Raw genomic sequence first — 13,339 nt, 5'->3', positions numbered from 1 at the left:
CAGGTTGGGTTTGGTTTAGGCATTACCACAGCTGTTACTAAAGGTTCAGGAGGTGGAAATCTAGATATGAAAGATGTACCTTCTCTCACTGGAAACAAAGCTGTAGACTTGGAGTAATATGAAAATCTAATAGTAACAAATACCTACTTTAATCTGGTAAGAATTAGAGCTGCACTTGGATGTTCAGATTAAATCAGGAAGAATTTTGAGATTTCTTTCAGATACTGCAGAGATGGTAATATTAATACTCAAGGCTACTAGAGTAGCTTAAAATTAGAGGCAAAAAAAAAAAAAGGATATGCCATTTGGTGATAGACTCTTGAAGCATCTGGTTTCTATAGTAATAGATGCTCTTTAAATATAAACTTATCCTTCCTGAGAAATGGACCTTCACATGTATTTGGCAGGAAGACTACTCTACTGACTGTCTGGTAGTCCCTTCTGGAGGTAGGTAAAGGGTTAATAGAAATACTTTCTTGCTTGGAAAAACAGAGGAAGTCGCCTAGGAAACTAATGCTCTACCTGGAAGTAGAGCCTAGCAGTGTGGGACTGAGTCTACATGCCATATTGGTTGGGACTTTCTCTGCTAAGTTCCTGTTGTTGAATTTTTTGTTGTTGTTGTTTGTTTTCCTTTGTTTTCTTTTTTGGTCTCTTAGTTGTTCCTCTTCTTTCTCCCCAAGTTTTCCTTCACTGAAAAACTCTTTACTTCCACAAGTCTCACCATTGTTTTTGTTCAGTTATACAAAGGAATTCATTGTTTTGGTGGGAGTCCTTCTAAAAGCCTCTCTGACTTCACTTTAAGAACTGTGCAGGTGAAACTCAGCTATTGAGGACTTTTTCCCCCCCCTGACAATAAAAATGTTTGGTCTCGAGCCTATTAAGTTGGAAGCAGTGGCTCCTGCTGGGCTGGAATCCTTGGAATCAGGATGTCGTTGGGCTGATGGTAGGTGGGCTGTGTCACAGGGCTGATGGCTTGTATACCTACAGGAGGAGTTCTCTGGCCACACCGTTGGTACAGCAGCTCCTTCCAGGCTCATTCATGGAACAGGCATGGTGGCAGTCTTGGAGAAGAGTGCCAGCCCCGGTCAGAGGTAATTTTGTACTGCAGAAAGGTGAACAAGACCAGTAGGAAGCCCCATAAGGACCAGGGGAGGGATGAGGGTGGATGAGACGGGGAGACACGGTGTGGGCTGCTGGGGAAATTAAAACCTCTATTAAGACATATTTACATGATATATATGCTTCAATGTGTGTTTCATCTAGTCCTATCATCATAAGTGACTGATACAGCTAAACTGACTAATGTTACACGTCTGTGAACATTTTTACTTAATCACAGTTGTCACCATTACCTGCCCTCCTTTCCTTTGAGCAAAGAGAACATAATGACAGGCGACTTTTGTGTCTGGCCCCAATTCCATTTTCAGAGGAATTATAAACCATCTCTTTCATAAGCCTATGCTCTGCAGGAAGTGAAAAAGTGGTCTATTGTTTTCTATATGTCAGAAAACGAATGGATTCCTATATCCCATAGCAAAACCGGGCTAGTATAAAACACTAGATCATGATCTTGCTGCCTAAGATGTGACTGTCATAGCTCTTTCATCCAGGCCAGAGCTATGGCCACTCAAATAGTACTCCAAGGAGTGCTGCCTAGAGCCAAAGACCCTTGTTTGCCACTGGAAAGACGGGATTCTCTCTGGGGGGAAAACTTTCTGTGCAGTTTCAGTTAGTTGCCCTGGGAATATTTGAGATTATTGGGGTTCTTTTTCACGTCACACAGAACTTGATAAAATTGGGTAAGATAAGAACATCATCTCTTTGAGCTATTGCCTCACACAGGTAGAAACTCTCCAGTTCTGGAGCTTTTGTATAACTTTTTTTTTTTTTTTTTTTTTTTTGATAAGTGCATCCTGGTAAAGTGGTGATTATGAATTGGACCTTAAAACAATAGTTGTACTAATTATTTTTGTAAGCTTCCTGAATTAGCCTTAGGCAGCTGGTAGTGAAAATAATAACAGAAGGGAAGTGGGACACATCAAGAGGTGCCAAAGTAGGTTGGAAATTTTGTTATTCCTAGTAACTATAGTTGTAGCCTGTGACATAGTTAAAATAATTAAAAGTGTCGGGTGGGGGTGGTTAATAAAATACAGCACATATTAGTGGTCATAATAAAACCACATACAAAGTGTGAGAAGTAGGAAATGTTGAAACAAGTACTCATGGAAAAGGACACTTCAATATTTGGGGAGATTACTATGAGTAATTTAAGCTACCACTTTAATTGTTTCAAAGATATTCTAACAGCTTATTTGGAGGTTGTTAGGAAGTTTACAAAACAGGACTTTAGTTAAAGTTTTTATTATGGAACTTTTTTTGAGTGTAAGTCAGACATTGTAACTTTGGTTCGGAAGTATCCATTTTGTGATTGTAGAAAACAGTTTCATAATTAAGTAAATTTTTGTAGTTTGAAAGCTTTTGAATCTTTGATTGTATTTGATTAGTTTCACACTAATATTCTAATATTTTCTGATCATATAAAGGGAATTCAGTTTTATTCCACCATTATATAAAACTTCTCTAGGTAGTATTATGTGCATTTCTTATCAACTCTTACAGTTGAGTTTTAGGACTTGTGACCTTTAAAATAAAGGTTATCATAAAGTAACTTATTCCCTTTCATACACTTAATATTTAAAATAAATATATATATTAAGTTATTCTATTTTTTAAAAGATTTTATTTATTTATTTATATGAGAGAGAATGAAAGAGAGAGCATGAGAGGGAAGAGGTTCAGAGGGAGAAGAGTCCTTGCTGAGCAGGGAGCCAGATGCAGGACTCAGTCCTGGGACTCTAGGATCATGACCTGAGCCGAAGGCAGACGCTCAACCAACTGAGCCACCCAGGCATCCATAACTTAAGTTATTCTGTTCTGCTTTTCATTAATTTTTTCACGTTTCCTTAGTTTAACACTCAGACCTTAAATATAAGAAATCAATGTGATTAATTTGGGAATAGAGCAGCTGGTTAATTAAAGATCATAAAAAATCTTCACTGATCTCCCATATTTAGCTCTAAATATTTTTTGTAACCCTTATTATTTTAACTATCTTACAAATTTTAGCATATTTTACAACTGTTGAAATGTGATGTAGGTTTAAGGGTGAACTTTTGTATTGATTAAAAGCCAGGATCCCATGAATTGCTACTGAGTTAATTTTTGTTTGTTTGTTTTTAGAAACAAAAACCCATATATTTAATAAGGGTTTATGGAAGGTGAAAATAATTTAACATGGTTTGTAAACTCTGACACAGTGTTGCTAATTAGGCAAGAAATAAATGTTACATTCCATCTGAAAGGAAAGATGAGAATCCCATCTCCCCAGTGACATCCAATGCCTTCTTCCAACTTACTGATAGCTGTGACCTATTCAGAGCTGTTACATTGAGTCCAGACTGGTAGGATTTCCAGTTCCGGATTCTTCCACCTTCTTATTCTCCCAATAGCAATGCTTTTATCAAGAAAGAAAGGTATATAAAACTAAAGGGAATCCATTAAACCATTTACAATGTGAGATTGGTATCTTATTCAAAGAATTTGCAGAAATTAGAGAAAAGAGCATAGTTGGAGATTATAAAACATTAAACTTCCACTAATTAGTAAAATTGATAGCTATGGATGGTAAAACACTTCCACTAATACAATTGGCATAAACTTGAAAATAATTTTTGTTCTTAAGACATCAGTAAAACAGGCTTCCTGCTTTCTTAACTTTGCTAATGATTCTTTTTTCCTTTTTTTTTTTTTTTTTTTTTGGCATGAGCTTCTGAATTAGGCTATCCAGTCTATGCTTGTTAAAGTACCAGTCATTCGTGAATTGACTTTTATTGTAAGTGTAGAACTGTGTAAGAAAGTGACTGACGTTGTTAGTGCATGAAGACAAGCTGTCAGAGGGTTTTGGTTGTATGTTACACAGCTTGACTTGTTCCTATCTAAAAGTTAGTGTACTGTGTTTAGTCCTTCTTTATTTAAAAGTGAATCACTAATTTCACTTATCTTAAAATATTTTTAATAGTTGGGACTAATAATCATGCTTTTTAATGGGGATTTTGAAGCTTTGTGTCAAGACCATATTTTTGACAATATCAGAAGCTTTTAATAAGGTGCTTGCTGCTGAGCTAATGATATGCTTTTGGTAGTATTTCTTATACCTATCTTCAATAGACATTCAGGCTAGTGTGAATGTAATAATCAAGCCTCAATCAAACCATACTTAGTATGACAAATATTGCATTATACTGTAATTTAGGTATTCATGCTTCTGATAAAGGGCTTAATTCGACTCCTTGAGGAATCGGGAAAACACTATTGATTTTTTACTGGAATGCAAAGTAGCAGCCATTTGTAGTGCAAGATATAAATCACTTCCTAATTAAAATAAAATCAGGAGAAATTAAGAATCTCATGGCCTTATATGTAATGGTACACAATCTTAAGTGTAAAATTATATTTTGTATCAATTGTGTTCCTGTGCATGGGTTTCTGGGCACAAAAAATTTTGCAGCTAATCTTAATAGAAGCAGATAATATTGACTTGAAATTTCTCTTAATTTCTTTCTGTAGGAACATTGCAGTGGACTAAACTACTTACTCCAGATATAATTTATTTATTTTTGTTTTCCCTTTTAAGAAAATGTCAAAGAAATATTTGGACAAACTATTATTCATCATCATATCCCTTTTAACTGGGACTGTGAATTTATCCGACTGCATTTTGGGCATAATCGGAAGAAGCATCTTAACTACACAGAATTCACACAGTTTCTCCAGGTGAGCTTAGTTTTCATAACTGGTATAATACACGTCATTTCTCTTCCACTTCCTTCCTTTTTAGTTTTATTACCAAAAATAGCAATTCCTTGTGGCATTACACGCCCATTTTTCATTTCCCACTCCCAGAGGCAACTTTTTAAAACTCCTATAATTGTTTCTTTTGGTGATTACTTCCATAGCTTTAAATAATAAACCCACATTGGCACTTCTACTTTTTTAAAATCTCTTTTTTTAATCGAAGTATAGTTCACACACAATGTTAAATTAGTTTCAGGTGAACAACATGGTGATTGCCTATTCTGTGCTCACCACAAGTGTACCTACTATCTGTCCCCATACAATGCTGCTGTAGTACCGTGCACTATATTCCCTATGCAGTGCCTTTCATCTCTGACTTATTCATGCCATAAATGGAAACCCGTACACCCCTCTTTCCTTCACCCATTTTGCCCATCCCCCACATGCTTCCCTTCTGACAACCACTAGTTCTCTGTATTTATGGGTCTGTTTCTGCTTTGTTTATTTGTTTTATTTTTTAGATTCCACATATAAGTAAAATCATATGGTATTTGTCTTTGTCTGACTTATTTCAGTTAGCATAATACCCTCTAGGTCTGTCACTACTGCTGTAAATGGCAGGATCTCATTTTTTTTTTAATGGCTAAGTAATATTCCATTGTATGTATACCACATCTTCCTTATTCATGTATCAAGGGATACTTGGGTTGCTTCCAGGTATCTTGGTTATTGTAAATAAAGTTGCAATAAACATAGGGGTTCACATATCTTTTCAAATTAGTGTTTTCATTTTCTTTGGGTAAATACCAAGTAGTGAAATTATTGGATTGTATGGTGCTTCTGTCTTTAATTAACAGAAGCCTCCATGCTGTTTTTGTACAGTGGCTGCACCAATTTGCATTCCTACCAACAGAGCCTGAAGGTTCCCTTTCTCTACATCCTCAACAATACTTGTGATTTCTTATGTTTCTAATACTAGCCATTCTAATAGATGTGAGGTAATATCTCATTTTGTGTGTGTGTGTGTGTGTGTGTGTGTGTGTGTGTGTGTGTGTATGTGTGTGTTTTAAAGAGTTATTTATTTATTTTAGAGAGAGAGCATGGTGGGATAGAGGGGCAGAGGGAGAAAGAGTGTCTTAAGCAGACTCTGAGCTGAGCAGAGCCCAACACAGGGCTCATTCCCATGACCCTGAGATCACAACCTGAACTGAAACCAAGAGTTGGATGCTTAATGGACTGTGTTGGCTATCTAGATGTTGTCTTGGAAAAATGTCTGTTCATCTCCTCTGCCTGTTTTTCTGCAAATATTTTCTCCCATTAACTTCATTATCTTTTTCTTTTGCTGGTGGTTTCCTTTGCTGTGCAAAAGCTTTTTATTTTGGTGTAGTCCCAACAGTTTACTTTTGATTTTGTTTCCCTTGCATCAGGAGACATATTTAGAGAAATGTTGCTAAGGCCAATGTCAGTGAAATTCCTGCCTATGTTTTCTCCTAGGGGTTTCACAGTCTCAGGTCTTATATTTAGGTCTTTAATCCATTTTAAGTTTATTTTTGTGTGTGGTGTAAGAAAGTGGTCCAGTGTCATTCTTTTGCATAGTTTTGTCCAGTTTCCTAGCACCATTTATAGAAGAGACTGTCTTTTCCTCATTATATATTCTTTCCTGCTTTGTTGTACATTAATTGACCGTATAATTGTGGGTTCATTTCTACGCTCTCTGTTCTGTTTCATTGATCTATGTGTATTTTTGTGCCAGTACCACACTGTTTTGATTACTAGAGCTTTGTAGTATATCTTGAAATCTGGGACTGTCGTACCTCCAGCTTTATTATTCTTTCTCAAGATTGCATGGCTATATGGGGTCTTCTGTGGTTTTGTACTCTACTTTAAAATTGTTCACTTTTAGGTATTTTTCATTGAATTTGAATTGTGGAAGATTAGGAGCTGATTCTTTCACCCCTCTCTCTCTATCCCACAGACTTGGATACTTTTTGTCTCCATCACCCATATAATTATGTTATGATTCTGCTTAGATCAATAATCATATTTTAATTACGATAATTTTATAAATACTATGCATGACTAATATGATTACTTTTCTTAGGATTTCTAGTTCTTATTTGTTTAGTTTTCTATGTATTAATGCTAATTCATTCTTAAATTTTGCCTCAGTTATTAACATCTCATTTTAATATATTTACAACATTAGGTATTCATTCTATCAATTTTGTCTTCTTGGAGCTCTCTAGGAGCTTTTTCTTTTTTAAAAAATCCAGGTAAAATTCACTTAACATAAAATTAACCATGTAAAAGTGCATGATTTAGTAGCATTTAGTACAATCCACAGTGTTGTGCAACTACCACCTCTGTCTTATTCCCAAACCTTTCATTACCAGAAAAACCCCTCTGTACTCATTAAGCAGTCACTCCTCATTCCTGTTTCTCCTCAGCTCCTGGCAGCCACCAAACTACCTTCGCCTCTGTGGATTTACTTCCTCTGCATAGTGCATATGCAGTAGCCCCCCCCACATTATTTACAGTTTTGCTTTTTGCAGTTTCAGTGTACCTGCGGTCAGCCGCGGTCCAGAAGCAGATAATCCCCCTTCTGATGTATCATCAGAAGTTCAGTAGTAGCCTAATGCTATGTCACAATGCTCACACCATTCACCTAACTTCATCTTATCACTTAGGCATTTTATCACCTCAAGTTATCACAAGAAGAAGGGTGAGTACAGTACTGTAAGATATTTGAAGAGGACAAGAGAGAAAGAGACCACATTCACATAACTTTTATTGCAATGTAATGTTATAATTATTCTGTTTTATTATTATTTTACTGATTACTGTTAATCTCTTACTATGTCCAATTTAGGAATTAAACTTCTTTGTATGTATGGATGTATGGGGGAAAAACAGTATATATAGGGTTTAGTTCTATGTGCAGTGTCAGGCATCCATTTAGGGGTCTTAGATAAAGACCCATGGATAAAGGAGGACCACTGCTGGTGGAATTATACAATATGACTTTTTATGTCTGGCCTTTTCTCACTTCGCATAATGTTTTCAAGGATTATCCATGTTGTAGCATGTATTACTACCTTACTCCTTTTTACAGTTGAATAATATTCCATTGCATACATATACAATATTTTGTCTATCCATTCATTAGTTGATGGACACTTGGGTTGTTCTTACCTCACCTCTTGGCACTTGTGAACATTGGAGTACATGTATTTGTTTGAATACCTGTTTCCAAATCTTTTGAGTATATCCCTAGATATGAAATTGCTCTCATGTAATTTTATCTTTAACTTTTTGAAGAATTGCCAGACTGTTTTCCACAGACCCTGCACCATTTTCTTGGAACTTTCTCACCTGCTTCATGGTTGCAGGCTGGCGTTTGTACTTTTTGCGTAGCTGTCAGTCTGTCCGCCTGTCATCTACCTTCACATGGGAAATCCATTTGTTTTTCTTTTATGTTGACTCTCCTGTTTTTTGTATTCCATCTCCTCCTTTATTCTTTTTGGTGGAATGCTTCCTGCAAGGGCTTCTTGAGGAAAGTAAAATAATTTTTTTGTGAAACTTTCCATATCTGAAAAACTCTGCACTATTTACACTTAGTATGATTGGGTATAGAATTCTTTTTTTTTTTTTTTAAGATTTTATTTAGTTATTAGAGAACGATTGAAAGAGGGGCAGGAAGGAGAAGCACTCCCCACTGAACAGGGAGCCAATGTGGGGCTCAATCCCAGCACCCTGGGATCATGACCTGAGCCTTAATTAGATGCTTAACTGACTGAGCCACCCAGGTGCCTGATTGGGTATAGAATTCTACTAGGAATTATTTTCCTCCTAATTTTGAAAACATTTCTCTTTTGTTTTCTTGCTTCCTGTTTTGCCACTGAAAAATCCAGTGCCAATCTCATTCTTGATTCTGTTTTGAAACATTTATTCACTCTGGAAGGTTTTTTTTTTTCCTTTTCTTCCGTATGTTGAAATTTCATGATGATACTCCTTGGTGTGGGGCATTCAGTGGGCCTTTGAATTAGAAAACTTTTGTCCCTCAATTCTTGAAAATATTCTTTTTTTTTTTTTTAAGATTTTATTTATTTAACAGAGAGAGATCACAAGTATGCAGAGAGGCAGGCAGAGAGAGAGGGGAAGCAGGCTCCCTGCTGAGCAGAGAGCCCGATGCGGGGCTTGATCCCAGGACCCAGAGATCATGACCTGAGCCCAAGGCAGAGGCTTAACCCACTGAGCCCCCCAGGCGCCCCTTGAAAATATTCTCATTGCTTTTCTTATTTATTTTCTTTCTTTCATTTAATATGGTAAGCATATTGAATGTATGATTTCGTTTTTTCTTCTCTTCTACTTTTGAACATTTTATTAAGTTCTAATTTTGTTACATTTCAAATTTTCAGTTAAAAAGAACTGAATATTCCTTTCTGAATATTCCTTTTTAAAAAATAGCATATTCTCTTTTCATGGATGTGCTATACTTCTCCCTTCTCCAAAGATATTGAAGGCAGGTGTTTTCTTCCTTCCCCTGTGAAATGTCTGTTTTCTCCAAGTTTCTTTTTCTTTGTTTGTATTTCTTTGTTTAGCTTTTCTCATGTCTGATTGTCATTGGACTTCTGCTCATATTTAAGATTAAGTCTTACTGAGTTCATAGTACTACTTTATTAACTCTTGACCTTATTGTAAAGTTCGCTGGCTGGGCTATTCTTTTGGGGTCCCTCTAATGTCTGTATGTTCAGGTCTTTTCTTTTGCATCCCACCTGGAATATTCAATCTGGCTTTTGACATTCTGGTTGCTGAATAAGAGCGGAGGGCTGGAGGTCTCAACATTCAGTATGGGGATGGACTTTCATTGACTTACCTCTTTTCAACTGCACCGGGTCTCCCCTAGTCTGAAGAGCCTCTGTTACATTCTCAAGGCGGTGAACCTCTGGTCTTCTCCCAGGCTTGGGAAAGGGCAGAATCCTGGCTACAGTAAAGCAATGCAGGTGACTAACTGCATTTTAAACAGACTTCCCTCTAAACCTCCTATCTGTAGTTCCACTTTCACTGTCACTTCTGCAGGTACTAGTGTAGCCAATTCCTGAGTGTTTTGGGGGGTCTTGGATTTGAGGGGTCTTAGTCACTGAATCGCTTTTTGGCTTTTTCCATGTCCAGTTTTCTTGAGTCTGCTTATCTGTCACTTGCCTTTCTGCTCTCTAATCTTAAAAATGTAGTTGCTATCTTCTTTTCTGTTCTCTTTGTCCTTGAGTGTCTGTTTTTAGTTCCTTTTCTGTGATTTTAGCAAAGAGTGGAGTTTTAGAAGACACCAGAGTTACATTACTAGTCATTCTCATTCACTGCCACAGTTTCTCAAGCTCAGCTGTTTTCATCTCATAGTTAGATGAAATACATTTTAACATGAGCATAACTTCGTTTTTTTACCCTTTCCTTCAGTTCCCCTATCCACACTTGAAATCTGAAAGTGGACTTGTTTTATTTTTTATTAGAGTATTTTTATCTTTTAAGATTGAAGTGTCTTTTTAGAGTATCTTTAGGTATTTTATCTTTTATAAGCCTAGGATATTGTTTTTCTTTATGCACATTACCACAGTTTGAACACTATATCCTGTAGGTGTGGTTGTTTTTAGAACCCAGTGCTTGTTCTAACACTTGCACATTTAGTGCCTATCCGACTGACACTGTAAAATGCACAAACTGGAAAAGTTGAAAATATTATTTATTTGAGACATGATTATTTAAAAAAGGAAATGATCCCTGAAATTAAAACTACACTATACGAATTTGAATTGAAATAAAATCTTGAAAGAAAAAAAAATAAAATTAAGAAGGAAATGTTCTTTCAACTCGTGTTTTTTAAGGTTTCTCTAAAGATGGTTTGTTCTTGTCATTGGTTCCCTAACACTTATTAAGGAATATCTAATTCTACCCTGATATATTACTTATACTACATAAACTGGAGAGCTTTAGATAGGAACCTTCTTTTTTTCCCCTTTGTTTTGCTTCTCATTTGAAGTCCTTAATGTTAATTTTTTAACCTTTTTATTTTGAAAGACTTTAAGTATATTTAAAAATAGAACAGTGTAATGAATTTCCATGTACCCATCAACCAGCTTTAGCAGTTATTAACTGTTGGCCAGTCTTATTTTGTCTATAGTCTCCACTGTTCTTCCTCCTGGACCATTTGGAAGCCAATCTGATACCCTCTACAGTTTCATCTGTGGTACTTTCCCTATGTATTTTTAAAAGATACTTAGGAGTCCTCCATTTGTTAACCTAATAGAAAACAGAAAATCTATCCTTCCAGCATTACTCTTGCAATGAGGATTCTGCTTTGTCTTTAATATAAAGGTCCACATTTTCTCCAGTACCGAGTGTCATTAATAAGGCTTCATCGTGTCCATGGTTGCCACTGGATATTTCTGAGAGACTAAGACATACAGATGGAGAAGACAAAGACTTGACAAAAACATAAAGAAGGAGGAAAAAAGGAGAAGTGAGGAAGGCAAAACATATCAGACATGGAGTGGACCTGTGTCTATTTCTGATGCCGCTTAGGAATATTCTTTCTGTGGGGGATACTTCCAACAATATTTTAAGGTTGAAATAAAGACCTAAAATTCCTGTTTCATTTGAGTGATATGGTTGAAGGTGATAAGAAGGAATGGAGTGAATAGGGGAATGAAGAAAGTAGAAGAGGACAGAATTCACGAATATGTGGAGATTATACAACACATCCCTGAGTAATTGATGATCATAGACTAAATCAAAAGGAAAATCAAAAAGTGTCATGAGACAAATGAAAATGAAAACACAACATACCAAAATGTATGAGAAGCAGCAAAAGCAATTCTAAGAGGGAAGTTTATAGTAATAAACACCGACATTGAGAAAAAAATAATCTCCCTTTACATCTCAAGGAGCTAGAAGAAGAATAAACTAAGGCCAAAGTTGGCAGAAGGAAGAAAATAACCAAAGTCAAGGCAGAAAAAAAGGAAATATAATAACTAGAGACGCAATAGAAAAGATCAATAAAATTAAGAACTGTATTTTTTTAAGATAAACAAAATCGACAGATGTTTAGATTGAGGGAAAAAAAGACTTAGAAACGAAAGAGACATAAATGATAAGAGAAATACCAAGGATCATAAGAAACTACTTTGAATATTTCTATGCCAACAAATGAGATAACCTAGAAGACATGGATAAATTCCTAAAAACATATATCCTACCGGTTCCGAATCATGAAGAAAAAAAAATCTAAACAGACCAGTTACTAGCAAGAAGGTTGAGTCAGTAATTAAAAAAACCTCCCAAAAGGGGCGCCTGGGTGGCTCAGTGGGTTAAAGCCTCTGCCTTCAGCTCAGGTCATGATCCCAGGCTCCTGGGATGGAGCCCCGCATCTGCATCAGGCTCTCTGCTCAGCAGGGAGCCTGCTTCCTCCTCTCTCTGCCTACTTGTGATCTCTGTCTGTCAAATAAATAAATAAATAAATAAATATTTTTAAAAAATAAAACAAAACAAAAAACCCTCCCAAAAAGACAACTATAAGACCAGATGGTTTTCCTGGTGAATACTATCAACATCTAAAGAAGAGGTAATACCAGTCTTTCTCAGACTCTTCCAAAAAGTAGATGAGGAGGGTAAACTTCCAATTCACTTTGCAAGACCTGTGTTAACCTTGATACCAAAGCCAGACAAGGACTCTGCAAGAAAAGAAAACTACAGGTCAGTATTCCTGATGAAGATAGATACAGATAGCCTCAACAAAATATTAGTAAACAAAATTTTAAAGATTTTTAAAAATTATTTATTTACTTGACAGACAGATAGAGCACAAGTAGGCAGAGTAGCAGGCAGAGGGAGAAGGACAAGCAGGCTCTCTGCTGAGCAGGGAGCCTGGTGCAAGACTCGATCCCAGGACCCTGGGATCATGACCTGAGCCGAAGGCAGACACTTAACTGGGCCACCCAGGTGCCCAGTAAACTGAATTTAATAGTACATAAAAAGAAGCATACACCATGATAAAGTGGGACTTATTGCTAGAATGCTAGGAGAATTCATCATATGTAAATCATTACATGTGGTATACCATATTAACAAGATAATAAAATCATATGATCATCTCAATAGATACAGATACACATTTGACAAAATTCAATATCCTTTCATGATAAAAATGCTTAGCAAATTAGCTATAGATGGAACATCCCTCAACATAATAAAGCACATACGTGACAAGCCCATAACTCAAATCATGCTCAGCAGTGAGAAGCTGAGAGCTTTTAAGATCAGGAAAAAGAGGGGAGCCTGGGTGGCTCAGTGGTTAAAGCCTCTGCCTTCAGCTCAGGTCATGATCTCAGGGTCCTGGGATCGAGTCCCGCATCGGGCTCTCTGCTCAGCAGGGAGCCTGCCTCCTCCTCCTGTCTCTCTCTGCCTACTTGTGATCTGTCAAAAAAAAAAAAAAAAA

General features: G+C 36.5%; 1 protein-coding gene across 4 annotated transcripts in view; it reads left to right on the top strand.

The window, feature by feature from the left end:
* Positions 1-13,339, top strand: part of SLC25A12 (solute carrier family 25 member 12) — a 193,097-nt gene that overhangs the window by 128,603 nt on the left and 51,155 nt on the right. For 3 of the 4 annotated variants that reach the window (XM_032880454.1, XM_032880451.1, XM_032880452.1), the window contains one exon: positions 4,694-4,833. In XM_032880454.1, the coding sequence (XP_032736345.1) occupies positions 4,694-4,833 (140 nt within the window). Of the gene's footprint in view, positions 1-987; positions 1,092-4,693; positions 4,834-13,339 lie in introns of all 4 variants that reach the window. The other variant, XM_032880453.1, reaches the window with a different exon arrangement.

This window comes from Lontra canadensis, unplaced genomic scaffold (assembly GCF_010015895.1).
Source record: "Lontra canadensis isolate GAN:19392208 unplaced genomic scaffold, GSC_riverotter_1.0 scaffold69, whole genome shotgun sequence".
Classification (NCBI taxonomy): Eukaryota; Metazoa; Chordata; class Mammalia; order Carnivora; family Mustelidae; genus Lontra; species Lontra canadensis.
The sequence above is the reverse complement of the archived record's forward strand: the minus strand, read 5'-3'. Positions and strand labels throughout refer to the sequence as shown.